This window comes from Thermobia domestica, chromosome 10 (assembly GCF_964235325.1).
Source record: "Thermobia domestica chromosome 10, izTheDome1.hap1.1, whole genome shotgun sequence".
Lineage (NCBI taxonomy): Eukaryota > Metazoa > Arthropoda > Insecta > Zygentoma > Lepismatidae > Thermobia > Thermobia domestica.
Window position 1 is genome coordinate 232,728,764 of NC_137463.1, and position 16,212 is coordinate 232,744,975.

The 16,212-nt window shown below is 35.8% G+C and overlaps 1 protein-coding gene across 9 annotated transcripts in view; it reads left to right on the plus strand.

Moving 5' to 3' along the window:
* The window catches only part of LOC145663074 (uncharacterized), a 101,727-nt gene that overhangs the window by 66,177 nt on the left and 19,338 nt on the right, over positions 1-16,212 (plus strand). For 3 of the 9 annotated variants that reach the window (XM_081729280.1, XM_081729279.1, XM_081729281.1), the window contains one exon: positions 13,581-13,724. In XM_081729280.1, the coding sequence (XP_081585406.1) occupies positions 13,668-13,724 (57 nt within the window). In that variant the 5' untranslated portion in view covers positions 13,581-13,667. Of the gene's footprint in view, positions 1-1,891; positions 2,102-6,779; positions 7,088-13,580; positions 13,725-15,262; positions 15,630-16,212 lie in introns of those variants that run through there. The other 6 variants (XM_081729284.1, XM_081729282.1, XM_081729283.1 and 3 more) reach the window with 6 other exon arrangements.

The following is a 16,212-nucleotide window of genomic DNA, read 5'->3' on the forward strand; positions in this document are numbered from 1 at the left end:
AACATCTTTGACTTGCACAAACACCTGGATCAGTGCTACCAACTGCTCTCAGTGCCGAGAAAAGTTACGTGGGGTTGCATCCATCCAGGCGTTTTACAAACTGCAAATTATCTGGATCCGAAGTAAGAAATTAGAGCACTTAGGAGGGGTACTTTTGCTGATGGCTATACCTCCCACTGTTATGATCTTCGTTCACTTGGCGCGAGCTGGAATCGAACAGGTGCCCCATGCACCAGAGGTGAACGCTCTACCTTCGAGCCACCGCAACTCCGGGGATTCAATGTCGACTAAGGCAAGGTGACAAGACGTCCCGTTTTAGCCGGGACAGTCCCTTATTTTCAACCGTTGTCCCGTTTTTTTCTGACTCTCAAACGGGACGCCTAAATGTCCCGTTTTTAAGCAAACATGAGCCAGGTGTCCCGTAATTATTATTCAAAATATAAATGGTCAATTCTAATTCTACACTCTTCCGTACCAACACTCATTGGAACAGGAGGGGATCCAGAGGGGGGCGTCTCCCCCCCAGAAGAGGAAACTTTCTTATTTTATATATATAAATAAAACCCATCCCAAAGTTTGGGACCCTTAAAAGTAGCAGTATGGCAACCCACCGCCCCTCCCCAGAAGTCGGCTCTAGATCAGCCCCTGTATTGGGAAGGTTCAGCCGTGCCTAGAACTTCTGAATATTCAAATGAGAATTGAGTGTTCTGTAGTTCGAGTGGGAATTCTGAGTGTTGAAGTAGTTAAAAGTATTGTTGGGTAGCACTTAAGTTAGAAACGCTGTGTTATTATTCTTACTTGTGTATTTTGTAAATTGAAAACACTGATGAGTCCCAAACTGCAATTTGGTAGTCATCCCCCTCCCCCCGTCACGAATTCGTATGCGTCCCGGTTTTGAAAGTAAAAGTTCTGGTCACCTTGGACTAAGGATGTCAAAGTTTGTGAAGCACCATAAATATCTAACAAAGAGCAATCTGAGAATATTGTTCCATTAAGGTTTGTTTTCTCTTTCGAGATGGCTATGAATGTGCAAGGTAGGTTCCCCATTGGCATCATCCGCCCATCGACTGTTCCTAGATGTGTTATATGTAAACTATTCGACATTAAAAAAAAAAAAGAGTTCCCTCATTACTAAACGGTCAGCGTACGTGGCGTAGAATACTCGGGTTCGTTTTCCGGCAAGAGATTATATGGTACGGATTCCACGTTAAGCTGTAGGTCTACGTCTTACAGATTTTCTGAAGAAAGGGACACAAAACTAAAACATGAAATAAGATCGATATATAAAAAAGCACTAGCTTCCCCGTCTCTGCCCATCAGCCCGTCCTCAAGAAACTAAAGCTGCTGCAATCATTGATCGCAACTACAGCAAACTAAAAACATGTTTTACGGTGCGTTGACTGAAACGGTTACGGGAAGAGATTCCTAACTATTTTGATTTGAATTTTATTTTAGTGTCTTTTCCAGCATCGATGCTATATGAAATGAGGACATTTTAATGTGGAATTCGAATAAAATAAAATTCTTCCGGGAATGAACCCAGGTATCTTATTCCAAATTCGGGTCGCTAACCATTTTAACTATTAGGAAGTGTAACTTTCAAATGCTTCGTGTGGAGATGAACGAACCGTATAACATACTAAACCACTTTTTGATACTATTAGTACTTGCGTAACGCATATAACAAGTGGTCATATATTTTGACCTTTTACACTTGTAAATTAACATTTTTGTACTCTATACGCTTTTCTGTGCAGTTTTACTATACGTATCCATAGTATAAGTAGTAATAGTAGGAACGGGTTAGATGTCCCGCGGCTTTTAGCAGAGCGGAACCATATCCTCTAACAACTTAAGGGTAATAGAGGCCATGTCCTATAAGGCTGCCGCACAACGATAACTCACTCCGTTTTTTTTTTTTTGCAAATTCTGTAGAAGAAGAAGGCGACGTGTAAAGTGTTTACCGTATGAATTTGCCTATGGTCAAGAAAAGAAGTTATTACATATTATAGAATTCTTTTAGATACAGCACTAACCCCAGTTAAATTATTTCAAATTAGAAAAAAGGATACTTACCACTCTTGGTGTGATAAGGGTATAGGTACTCTTAATAATTTATTATTCGAATGTGATTATTTACAAAATCAAAGATTACATTTCTTCAAAAATTAAATTATTATAAGAATAAGAATTATTTATGGTCAGTGTTCCGTTAAGGGGGTCCAATGTCTTCCACACGAAATTTGCAATATTACCACTTCTTTCTATTGATTTTCATTTGATTACATAATATAACGTTATATTAGGTTACGTTAGGTGGCAAATCTTTAGTTTAGGCAAGGCAGTGGCAGGAACTGATTGCATTAAGTACAAGGGCAATATTGTAGTAAATTAAAGTCCCCTTATCACTGCCTTTTTAAGGTCGTACATAGTCTATGAATAATCCCTAGCAACAGAAAGGAACCAATCACACCTGTGAATAATACTAACAGTGACGGGATATCACTGCCTTGCCCAAAGTAAAGAGTTACCGATTACATAATATAACGTTATATTAGGTTAGATTAGATTACGTTAACTTCCTTATACTAAAACTTACCATCAAGGTTAGTACACATCTGCCACTGTCTTTAAGAACTTGTGCACTATATTTTCTTGCTTCACTGAACATCTAAACAGGTATTCTGATAAATACCCTTACATATGCTTCTTCCCAAATGCAGGAACAGAGTTCTTTGCACCTAGCCACTTCCTCTCTATCGTTTGTGTGTGGACGTAGTTCCTTACCTTTCAATAGCTTCTTGTTCTTTTCGTACACTTCCCCGCTTGCTTTCGTGCACACAAACTCAATAGAATGATTAACTCGCATGTGTCTGTAACCCTCGTTGTTTAAATTGTCATATGATTTTCAGCAATCGAATATTATTTTTGTTCCTGGTAAAATTCGGCCTTTTATTACCTGCAGCAAGGTGTCCTTATCCCTTTTCTCAACAGGAATTAGGAAACATTTTGAACTATTGCCTCGTTCCACACGTCCAAACACCCAATTTCCTTCTATTCGACGACCTTTATTTAACCAATCCATGAATGTCTCTCTGCTTATTTTCAACTCGTGACAAAGCAGAAATTCCCTATTTTTAGTCACTGCAACAATACACTGTAAATAAAAGTATTTTTTCTAACTCTTACCTTGTTCTTTCGAAGAAGATTCCTTCCACAGCTAACTTCTTCCAATGACACTTCGCTCCATTCAATCGGCGTTCACAGCGAAATATGTATGTATTTCCTGTTCTTTGAATTTTCACTTCCTTATTACACTTGCCACGTTCGTTTCTCAACTTTAAGCCGTGTCTCTCTACAAAATTAAGCAATTCATTCTTCTTGCCTAGGTATGATCGTACGAAGCTGAGTATTGAAATGTCACAAGAAACGCACGATGCTGCCTTTTCCCTTCACGGTTGACACTCGCATTTTGACACTTACACTAATTACTTTCCCTCCATAATTTCAAATTCTTCCGCCTCCCTTCACAACATACAACTTACAATCTACTTACATTTTCAGCTCACAGTTGCAACACATACTCCTTCCATTACATTCGCAACACCTCCTCGCTCCTGTAAATCATCCTTTTTTTTTTTTTTTTTTTTTTTTTTTTTTACTAGTTTTGGACACCCTTAACGGAACATGGACCTTATTTATTGTAGTTAAACAACATGATGTTGAAATAGACAACGTCAAAATTTAAGTTTGCGTACATATAATATTTACAATTATATTTTATGTATACAATACTTTATATTTAACCTAGTACTACTTTTCTATTCTAGTCGTGAAATTTCTCCCTGAAATTCTGAAATACTATTTGTACACTTTTCTAAGAGCCACTTTTTACAAAAACATTTAAAATTTTTAATCTCCACTTCTCTCACTCTAAGTGGCAATAGGTTATACAATTTCATCCCTATATATTTATAATTATTTTCCGTTTTGCACAACCGCACATGGGAAATATCTATTTCAGTTTTGCGCCTCTTATTGTGTGAGTGAACATTACTTCGAGTAACATAATTTGTACAGATTTCTTTGATGTACATAAGGCACGATAATATGTACAAGGCAGGATGGTCATTATTACAAAATCTTTGAAAAAATGTATACAAGATTCTCTCTCTGTAATTCCTGTTATTGTTCATATCTCTCTTTTTTGCCACTTAAATACTGTTTGTGTCCCGGCAGAATTACACCATAATAATATGCCATACGACAGATGAGAATAAAAGAATGCATAATATGCAGCGATTAATAGAGTTTTACTTACAGATATTTTTAATTTGCGTAACACATATACTGCCCTTGATGATTTTTTACCAAGTTGCATACTATGAACATTCCACTTTAATTTCGTATCTAAGTATATCCCTAATACATTAACTGAGGAGCATTCTTCTGTATCAGTTGTGGAGCAGCTGAGATGAAAGTATAACTTCTCTGTTTTATTGTGATTCAAATGTAATTTATTGTGGAACAGCCAAATAGTAGATTTATCTATTGCTTCATTATTTTTCGTGTGTACTCCATTGATATTATCTTTCATTATAAGTGTAGTGTCATCGACATACATAACAGTGATTTCTAGTAAGTAGTCAGGTAAATCGTTAATATATACCAGAAATAGAAAAGGTCCAATGACACTTCCCTGTGGCACTCCTGTTAATATTTCAAGAATGTTTGACTATTTATTTTGTACATACACAACTTGTTTTCTACTTTCTAGATAGGACTTGATCAATAAGAGCTCAGTTTCTCTGACCCCATAATACTGTAATTTCTGAATCATTATTTCATGTGAAACAATATCAAAAGCCTTACTTAAATCTAATAATGTTGCGCAAGCAAATTAACTGTTTTCAAAGGCATCAGTTATCTTAGATACAACTTTTTCAACAGCTTTAATTGTGGACATAACTTTCCGAAACCCATATTGTGCATAGTTAATGAGATTGTTATTTTCAAAATACAGAGTTAGTTGTTCTGTCATGAAATGTTCAATAATTTTTAAACAATTGATACGAGAGATATTCGTCAATAGTTGCTGGGACAGTTTTTGTCCCCTCTTTTATGTATGGAAATGTAACCGCAATCTCGGAACACTCCTACTATAACTCGACAAGTTTCAAACCAAGATGCGCAGATCGCTGCGGAGCACTTCGTATTCCACCACCCTCCCCACTACTCTTCCATCCACTGATCTGGCCTTGAAAGTACCAGTGATACTAACTCAGCAAACTTATGCTACAACAAATATCACCTGCTAAAATAAATGACAAATATTACCGTGTAGCGTTATACCTACAGTATCGACTCGTAATTCTCATATCAGTGGTCCATTTCATTTAATCCCGCTTTCGAAAATGCGTTGCGGTGGTAGCTCTTCGTATTCTACGGTAGTATATTCTGCGTATGTTCGTTATTAAGCTTTAAAACGAAGAGAAACCAAAAGGCGAATGGCTTAATTTTCTGGATTCCACATTAAAGACTGAACTGACAGCCGAGCCTACTAGAACATTACGATACTGAACCAGGGGCGAATACAGAACGGGGGGCGCACCTTTCTGAAAGGGAAATATTTCTGTCTTACTTCAATGAGACGAGTTGACAAAAGTATTTTTGTCAATATAAGACAACAAATAAGCTGCTTTTAGTCTATTGTTAGTACAAACTATGTCTCAAGTGTTATAATGTTTTATATTTTGCGCCCCCCCCCCCCATCCTTCTGAGTAAGAATGAATAATTATTCAACTTCCAAGGCCGAAGATACAACTTGTGTGTGTAAAAAAAAAAAAAAAAAAAAAAAAAAAACTATAACAACTTATAACTAGTAGAGAAAACTTCGTTCAACGATTTCTTTTATTTCAGCTAGTTCCTCTTCCAGAAGTGCGGATCAAAATATTTGGTATAGTTGCAATTAAAATATTTGATTTAATTATCACCCTAGTTATATGTTCGAGGTCCCAAAGGTCATGTAGGCCCCCTATTGTATTTATGAATATACATAATTTGGCATAATTTGAATGCAATTTGCTTTAAAATCCTCATGTATATACCTTCTGCATCTGAATGCTCCCAACTTTACAGAGAAATCGGCGCCCTTGGGTCGGGCCTAAATGCTAACTCGAGTCGGGCCTCACATTATTAATTCACGGGCCCGGCCTGAGATGAAACCTACATTCACGCATCACATTCAGTACTGGCGTGTTGGCAAAGTAAGAGTGAAATAGGTGCAACAGAAACTGTTGGAAAAGGGCCACGTCTTATTATGGTCCATGCAGGAGGGGAATTTGGGTTTGTTGATAATGCTCTATTATTGTCCAAATCTAAGCAGAAAAAGTGGAGATTATCATGATGAGATGAACAGTAGAAATTTTTCAAAATGGATCGATGAAAAACTACTTCCTAATCTTCCCGAAAACAGCGTTGTTGTCGTTGATAATGCCAGTTATCAGAATGTTCAAATCAATAAAAGACTATCTATGTCTTCACTTAAAAGCGACATGATACAGTGGCTATCAGCGACAGACAAACCTATAAACGAAACCGAAATTGAAGCGGAGAATAGAGTAAATACATTGTGGAGAATGAACAAAAGACAATTTTTCTTAAGAATTCAAAATGTACCTTATGTGAAACAATACGCGATTGACAAGAAATTTATAAACGCGAGGCACACTATAATAAGACTTCCACCTTACCACGCAGACTTAAATCCTATTGAACTTGTGTGTGGGGGGGGGAAGGGGGAATAAAGAGCAAAGCAAGGCAATGCATTTCCGATTCACTGGATGAAAAGAAAGAATTACTGGGAAAGTTATTTAATGAATATTCACCACAGAAATGGGTAAAATGTTCTGAACACGTGAAAAAAATTGAAGATTCTTACTTTGAAAGAGACGGACTTATGGATGAGCGTGTAGATGAACTGATAACTAGATTTGGTGAAACCGATTCAGACTCAGATTCATCGGCCGATACAGATTCAGATGAGTGGGAGAGTGAAACTGAAGGAGAAATGGAAAATATTTAGAAGGTGATTTCTGTTATCATTTATTTATTTATTTTTCATTAAGATTCATTGCGAACTTTTCCACCTTTTAATTCATATATTACGTTGGTAAGGAATACCCCTAATCCTACTTAATTCATTTAATATTCAAAGAGAAAATATTAAAATGCATTAAAAATTTAGTGCAATCAATATACAGCATTTACACTCAAATGTCGTAGAAAATCCTCAGACCATTCCGCTCCCTCCAGATTGCAACACTGCAAAACATCATCATCGCGGAGAAGGGAGTGGGGAAATGTAGGATTAGATGCGCAACAACTAGGCTGCAGCGTTCTGTTTACAAACTTTTTCACTTATAGTATCCAATTAATGAAGTGTGTAAGGGTTTCCATTATTACGGCCAGGGTTGGCAAAAACCATGGTTTTTATTAAAAAAACAAAAAAAAACGTTTTTTTTTTTGTTTAAACCAGGTTTTTTTGGTTTAAACCAGGTTTTTATGGTTTAAATGATTTGCTCTATGTATTCATATCATTTATGGACAGAAATAAGTTTGTTTCGCCTTGATGTTATTATGCAACAACCGGGTTATGCTGGAAGGGGTCACATAAGCTTAAAGCGGAATAAAAACCGCTTCTCGAGTTACATCCGAGAGAAATTGTCCTTCATTTGAACTCAGAACCAGGACTAATTGGCCACAAATGCGATACGTCTGCCGACTCACTCACGAAGGAATCCTGATAAAAAAAATACGTTATAGTGATCTTTACATGCTTGTTAATATAACTGTCAAGTGTCATTTCAGAAGGACAAAAAGATAAACAGTTGCACAAGTGAAACCATTACACCGAATTACATATGAACAATTTCAAAGTTCTACGGAGTACAGAAGAACTAATTTAGTTCAAGTTAGTTAACAACGATTTTTATTGGTCCAAATTAAAGAAATACACCGACTTAATCTGCATATCAATAAGAAAAGTGAATAAAGATACGAATTATTTGAGCCCATTTTGGCTCAAACTCATTTATACATAAATAGATACCAAAGATACTTATTTCACTAAATGCCTCTCGTGGGGTCTGTATGACCCCCCCCCCCCCATACACACACACAAAAAGTACGGCATTTTCGATGTATTTTATCAATAGTAAACATTGAAACGCAACAATATTTAGAATTTTTCTTCGATTGCAATTACGTAATAACAACTACAAAAAAATCACAAAATGAACTTGTAAAAAAAAGGTCCTTTTATAGTATAATCTTTTTGAGTAATGATTGGGGAATTTAGGTCTGAATATAATACGAATAATATACGGGAGTGAAACGTGATAACCCACAAATGTATGTTCATCAAGATTTTACAAACACTTACACTTTTACGAACATTTTTTGTTTTTTGGTTTAAACCAGTTGGTTGTTTTGAAAAAACCAGCTGGTTTAAACCAGCCAACCCTGATTACGGCTATAATTTTTAATTGTGCTATCAGTAAACCCATAATAATCCTCGCAACCAGAAGTTTGAAATTACGAACCACTGACAAAATTGCTTCAGATGTTACGTTTGTCCATTTAAATGTCAACTCACTAGTTTGATTTCTACATGAACGTAGAATACATGAATTTATATTGGATTAGGTCCATATTCTTATAAATATATCATGGCAATTTAGAATTGGAAAGCAATTCGTCGTACGATACAAATAATTCTCCTTAATGGTTTAAATTTATAATTAAAAAAAATAGTTAAATATAAGAAGGAATATTTATCAAAAAAAAAAAAAAAAAAATGTTAAATTAAATAACCTTTAAAAAGATAAAATAGGTATAGAACAAATTTGGACATGATGATTAAAAGTATTACTCGAAATATTCCTTCGGTATGACTGCTGTATCGCTGGACCAATTTGAAAATCGAAAAAAGAACCAAAATGTACTGCATTCGGTTATATTTGGTTGGATTACGTTAGATTACGTTACTAAGCGTGTAGTTTTACTATACGGATCCATAAGTAGTAGTAGTAGGAACGGGTTAGAAGCCCCGCAGGGATAGTTGGGTTCTGTTCTCGACATGAAATGGGCAAATTAAAGACTTGCCAAAATTTTTCTTGCCCTTTTTACAATCTATAGATCCGTATAGTAAAACAAGTGTACCTCTCCGCGAAATAGTCCATCCGCCTCCACATACAGTGACGCTTATAACGTCAAAAACAACCAAAAAATACAACCATTTTCTTAACTTTTACTATTCCCCTTACCTAACTTTCACTCATTCTTCCTCACGAACTTAAATAAATGCTCCAATTGACCCGGTAAATTTCCTAAAATTGGTCCGGCAATACAGCAGTTAACCCATTCCTTCTACTGAAGAAGATAGAAGTCTGAGTAGAAACAATTAATAGAGATCACCTAACAAACTTAACATTTGTGGCCTACTAAGACTACATTTAAGTCGGGGGCACCTACTTTAAAAATACTGTTAATAGTGAAGAAAAAAGAAAGAAAGAAGGATTTGCTCATCGGATAATTTTCAGGAGCAGCATCAGCATCAAATCGAAACAGAGAGTGAGCAGCAGGGAGAAAACAACGTTTTTTTTTTTTTTTTTTTTTTAAAGAACTTTGTACTTTTTGGCTTTTCGGCATATAAATTTCTTCGGTGCAGCTTTACTATTCGGATCCACAGATTGTACAAGGCTCAAAAGTCTTTAATTTGTCCATTTTATGTGTAGAGAAGGACCCAACAAATCCCTGCGGGGCTTCTAACCCATTTCTACTACTTGTCCTACCCCTACTTCTGCTACTACTTATACTATAGATCCGTGTATAAAACCACGATTTCTTCTCGCGTTAAGTGGAATTTGTGGTAGACAAACCGTGTCTGTGGCTCCTCTCGAGGTTCTCCTATTGCCTCCACTTTTTTCATTCAACTGTTTCATTTATTCTCATCGTTACCGTCTCATTGAGCCTACAGACATAATAGTGGGAAGGAAAACAGATTTCATTTTTAACTATTGTCCGAAGAGTTTGGTGTAGGTCTAAAATTGGGATCATACATAAATTCATTATATAGGTATGTACGCTCATGTCCAAAATTATTGTCGCATGTCTATAAATATGTTGTTGTAGGAATATAATTTGATAACGAATTCGCCCGATATTTCTTGTAATGTTAGTACGTTTATAATCGACAAAGATATGTATGTAGTAAATTTAATCTCAAAAGAGCAGTAAATAAGAACAATAAAACGAAAATAAAACTTTCATATCCATTTAGCAACATTTTGTTTTACTAATCCAATGTTCTCGGGATTGCTGCCAGAGTGAGTGTTGCTGTGCTGAGCTTTCGTTACCATACAGCGGCAACATCTTCAGAGCTATGTGTTGGAGTGTGCTGGTCGTACAATTTATATTGTAGTCTTTAGGAATTGCTGTATTTCTATTGGTTGTTTTTGTTGGCCAATGGCGTGCTCTGATTTTGCTGGTGGAAACTTTTCTCTGATTGGCTGATGGTTCTTTTCGTACTGAGAAGCTGGATCCAGATGTCAGGTAGATGATAACCTTCGTCTCTGTTGATGGATGGCTTGTATGTACGGATGAATAGAGATTCAAGTATTTTCCTGTTCCAGAACTGTTTGCTTTTCTTTAGTACCTCAATGTGGTCCAATACAATATAATCATACGGCCATGTGCGACCAAACTGATGTACTTAAGAAAAGCAAACAGTTCTGGAACAGAAAAATACATGAATCTCTATTCATCCATACATACAAGCCATCCATCAACAGAGACGAAGGTTATCATCTACCTGACATTTGGATCCAGCTTCTCAGTACGAAAAGAACCATCAGTCAATCAGAGAAAAGTTTCCACCAGCAAAATCAGAGCACGCCATTGGCCAACAAAAACAACCAATAGAAATACAGCAATTCCTAAAGATTACAATATAAATTGTACGACCAGCACACTCCAACACATAGCTCTGAAGATGTTGCCGCTGTATGGTAACGAAAGCTCAGCACAGCAACACTCACTCTGGCAGCAATCCCGAGAACATTGGATTAATAGTAGGCGCCAGCAAAGCTTCAAGATTTTTGTTTTACTCATTGTAATTTTCGGATTTATATTTTTTTCCCTATAAAAAATTTACCACAAAAGTACCTTTCCCGATTACACACATAGTATCAGTATTAAAAGTACCCTGCAAAATCATTATCAAATTATATTCTTACAAGAAGACAGTTATAGATATGCGACAATCATTTTGGACATGACTGTACTTCTCTCATTATGAAATTGATTGCTAGTACCTTTAAAAATTATTACGGGAAGAGTTGCATTTCTAAGTGCTGAATTACTTTAGGAGGCTTAGCCGTTATGATTATAAATACGGCGTGCGGACATTTTGCTACTATAAAAAACGATAGTGCAAAATCAGCAACAAACCTGTGCTAGGTGACCCTTAAAGCACCAATATGCCCAATCTGCGTAAGGTGAAGGGCAACCTTGTGGGCCTGCCTGAGTACGTACGTAGGGAGATTGGTTAGCGAGAGTAGGTGTGAGCGTTAACGAAAATAGTACAAAAAAAAAAAAAAAGGCAAGTTTTTGCTCTGACTAGAATATTCACTGGAACCAAGTCTTCTGATCCGGTACCCATTGCAGTTCAGAAATCATTTCGCAAGAACGATTCAGTTCATCAGAGCAGACTAAGAATCAGTTCTTCGAAACGAACAACCTGTCATGAGCAATTCATCCTCGACTTCTCGGGAGAATAAAAACATCTTTGGCAAATGCTTACTAAACTGCTCCGGGAAACGGTTCAGATGAATCAGTTCTTAAACAACCATAATTCATAATTTCAGCAAATTATACATTAGAAAACAACTACTGATTAAACTTACATACTGCAAATGAAGTGAAAACCAGCTTCTAAAACTAACAAACATAACCTACCCAATCCAGTATAAATATTCAAAACTATTCATAGATTTCAACTACGATATCTAATTTTCAACTAATAATTCAAAATAGAAAACAGAACATTAGTAAAATGCGGAAAAGTTACTTTCAAAGCTACATGAAGGCTACCGCCCTCCAAAACACCGTAAAAAATAAAAGTAGCTGGATAACATAAACTGTACCAAAACACATTTCGTAATTTAAATAAAATGAAATGCAAAATAGATAAAAAATAATGATCATATCCATAAAAAAAAATTAAAAACTAAAAATTCTCTCTGCCGGTGATAAAGAGATTCAGTATTAGACAACAACAATACTTACCCATACTGAAGTTTACATTACTGAAAAATGTTCCTTTCCGCACAGACGTAAATTTTTGGAAGCGAGCACAATTCCTGTTATAACAAACAAAAGAGCTAACGTTCTCTCTTATACGTCGGAATAACTTCAGCCTTCGACCACAACCGTCAAAGGTTTCCTGTAACTCAATGAAACTACACAATATCGCAAAGCGACAACAATTTTCGAATCTAATACCAACTTATTTGAAAATAAAAGACGAATTCAAAATCTTAGCATCAAATTCATTAAATGTTTTTTCCACTACGAATCTCATTTACGAACTCTCTAGTCGCCATGAGACACAAATTGAAGTACGCGCTTCCACGAATTTGACAATTAGCTCATAAACCTGGCACACACCGCCTAGAAGCAGATACGAACAGTTGACATCACAGTAGCAAACTATCGTATGACTATACATGTTAGACAGACACTTAGTTGTAAAAATAGGAACTACCATCATCTCATATCACAATACACATCGCACAAGGGCACTAATAATTCAAGTGACTGACGTTATAAGAGCTGATTCCCGTCACTGGTCTATTCAAAATAAAGTCGTCAAATACATGATTATCTTGTGCTTTACATGTAACATAGCATAATAAATAGGCTAACTATTGATTAGGCAGTTTCTTACTTTTTTGGTTTTGATCCATTGATATCCTAAAGGTTCAGTATACTATATTCTAATGTTGTCATCCATACAATTAACTGATTAAAAAAAAAAAACGTATGATTTTACAAATCACATCTTTATTGCACCATACACTAGAAAGAGATTTTTCACTTAAAAAAAGAAAAATCTTAAATAGGGGGAAAACGAAATGAAGTCTTTCAGTTTTACGTCCCACGTATATGCCAGCTAGGCTAAAGGAGACGGTGATGATGAGAAATGAACGAAATGGTGGGATGAAGAAAGAGAGAAAACGGGAGAACCCCGAGAAAATTCACGCACACGATATTTGTCCACCACAAAGTTCACTTGGCGCGAGCTGGTATCGAACTAGGGACCCCAAGTACCAGAGGTGAACGCTCTACCACTGAGCTTAAATAGGGAGAACAGCATGTGTTCCATCAATAAATTCTTGTGTGTTGTTCCTATAGATCTTACGATATTCAAAATTTGTTTGGGAAATTCGTAATCTCAAAGTCATAAACCTTTCATACTATAACAAAAAGAATATAACTTTTATTATTTTTGGTTACAGAATACTATGAACGTCCGCAAGAAGTGCAAATGGCTTGTGTTTGTAAGATAAAAGGAACCTTACGTGATAAAAGATTGGGGAAACAGGATGAACGAAGATCCTACTGAGAAAGATTTCCAACATGAACGGTCAGGTCATAGGGAGGTAAGTATTCAATTGAAAAAAAAAAAATATTTGAAATACATGAACAGGTACCATTTGTTGAGAAAGTTCTACGCAAAACTCGACTCCGATATCTTGTTGCTTATATATTCGTAATAGAAAATAAAGGTTTACTATATATAAACTTAGAACAAATGGAAGATGAGAGAATTTGAAAGTCCTGATCTGGACATCTCATAAAGAAAACAGCTTCTCAGTTCTTGGAAAAAGAATGTGGAATAAACGTCGAACTCAATTACTCCTGGTAACCTTAAAATTGCGATCTGGCCTGGAAGAGTAGTAAACCTTACATAACTCAGTCAAGGTAATCTCTGTTTGGAAAACTAGTATAATTAAAAGAAAGAAAAAATGCCAAAGAACACCCTGCGTGATCGGAATATTGGACATAATGATGTAGAAGTGTATGAAATGTCAACAACCAGTTGTTTTTTATGCTTAAATCGTGTGAACTTTATGGTGAAGTTCCCACATATCAAACCATCTGCACTAGTTTTATATCCTTTTAATCAAGGCGTCCCATGTTCTATTCTCGGTCAAACCTTTTTCAAGTATAAACCAAGTAGCGGTTCCGATGTCACTTTAAGCGGGAGCGTTCTCCTTGATAACCGCGGTATTACATAAGGATGTTAAACCTAAACACACGAAACGAAATCAAATTGTATGTTTGAATGCCTGTTTTATAAAGAAGCCAAGGGTGCTTAAATATATTGATAGAAATTGACAAAATTTATCGACTGCCTACGTAGCTACCAACGTTAGCTTGGAATGGACTTTCACTTTTAATTTTACTGAATGATATGTACATACTAAATTTGTAATTTAATACCTCAGTTTTAGCGTACTGATTATGATACGTTGGCCGTAAAATTTTACATGCAAAGTAATAACGGGATTTTCCCGTTATTGCTTTGCATTTGAAGTAATAACAGGATTTTCTCGATGGCTAAGTCGGGGGTTTCCCGATTTACGAAATTTACTGACCGGACCACCCCACTTTATAATGAAACAGTTCCGATTTCCGAATAAGCGAATACATTATTGGTGTTGGAGTGACGTGGGTGGAACTTACATTCTGCTGTTACGTAGTAGGAAATCAGATAGTGATTACTCTAGTAGTGAGTACACCAACCTAAGAACTTTTCTCGTAAAACTTGGTTTTAAGGTTTGTGTAAAGGGACAAGCTTTGCCGATAGATGTCACTACAATCTTCGTATCTTTCTCATGTATTTTTTACCTTTCAGTAAAATTCACGATTTCTCTTACAAGTTTCAGCCTAGAGACTTCAAAATTTTTAGAGAAGGAACTTCATAACCTATCAAAGGGAACAATCCGTGTCGATTTTTTATTTAGAATTTTCTTTATTGTTGAAACAGTTATATTGTTAAAGGTTTCGATATCCATTACAACAATCAAGTCATTTCAATAATGAAGAAAATGCTAAATAAAAAATCGGCACGGATTGTTCCCTTCGATAGGTTATGAAGTTCCTTCTCTAAAAATTTGAAGTCTCTAGGTTGAAATTTGTAAGAGTAATCGTGAATTTTCGAGAAACATAAAACATACATGAGAGAGATACGGAGACTGTAGTGACATCTATTGGGAAAACTTGTCCCTTTAAACCAACCTTAATAGCGTTATTTATCCTGTTGCACCAGAAAGTTAACATTTTATTTCTTTCGATGGCTACTTCCGGAACAGGGCGAAAGCCCTATACAGTGTGGACTTTTTTCGATGTAATAAAAAAAAAAAAAGAAAATAGCAGAAAAGGAAAACGAGCAAGGTGCAGAAAATGCGGACTTGAATTAGAAGGGCAAGTTGCAAGGATGAAGAAACATTTGCAGAAATGCTCCAGTGACAGCCATGAAAGGGAATCTGAAGAGGAATCAGGTAAGATAATTCTATTTATTTAATGTTTAATTAATTTATCTATTTAATAATATATATCTAAATAATAGGCTGCAAGACTAACCACTTTACATTGGGATCATTCTCAATGTGAAAGAAATACAAGTGTAAGGAACCACCACGGCAGTCGCTTGGTAAAACTGAGGGGAAACCTCGAAAATCTGTCGGAATGACTGACCTGGAGATTTGATAAGTCCAGCTTATACCCATCGGCTCTTAATGAGAACTAGAAAGCTAAGAAGTTTTATGAATGAAAGCCTAGGTTTAACGTCCCATGGGTGTCAGTGACGTAACGTGAAATTTAAGAATGAGTAGATTGAAAATTAGGTCCTGACAAAATGAGTACCTATCGGAAAACAAACTTTTCCATATTTCGATTTTATGAAAAAAAGCATAATGCTTAAGAGGCTTATGGACTAAAATCCCTACTTTTATTATTATTTTTTTTAAAATATGGAGAAACTAAGTAAAATATATTTGTGGAAAGTGGAGAGGTCGTGGGATCTCTATGGTTGAGCTAAGAAATGTTTTAAATAACTTATTTTTAGCTGAGATATCTGATGAC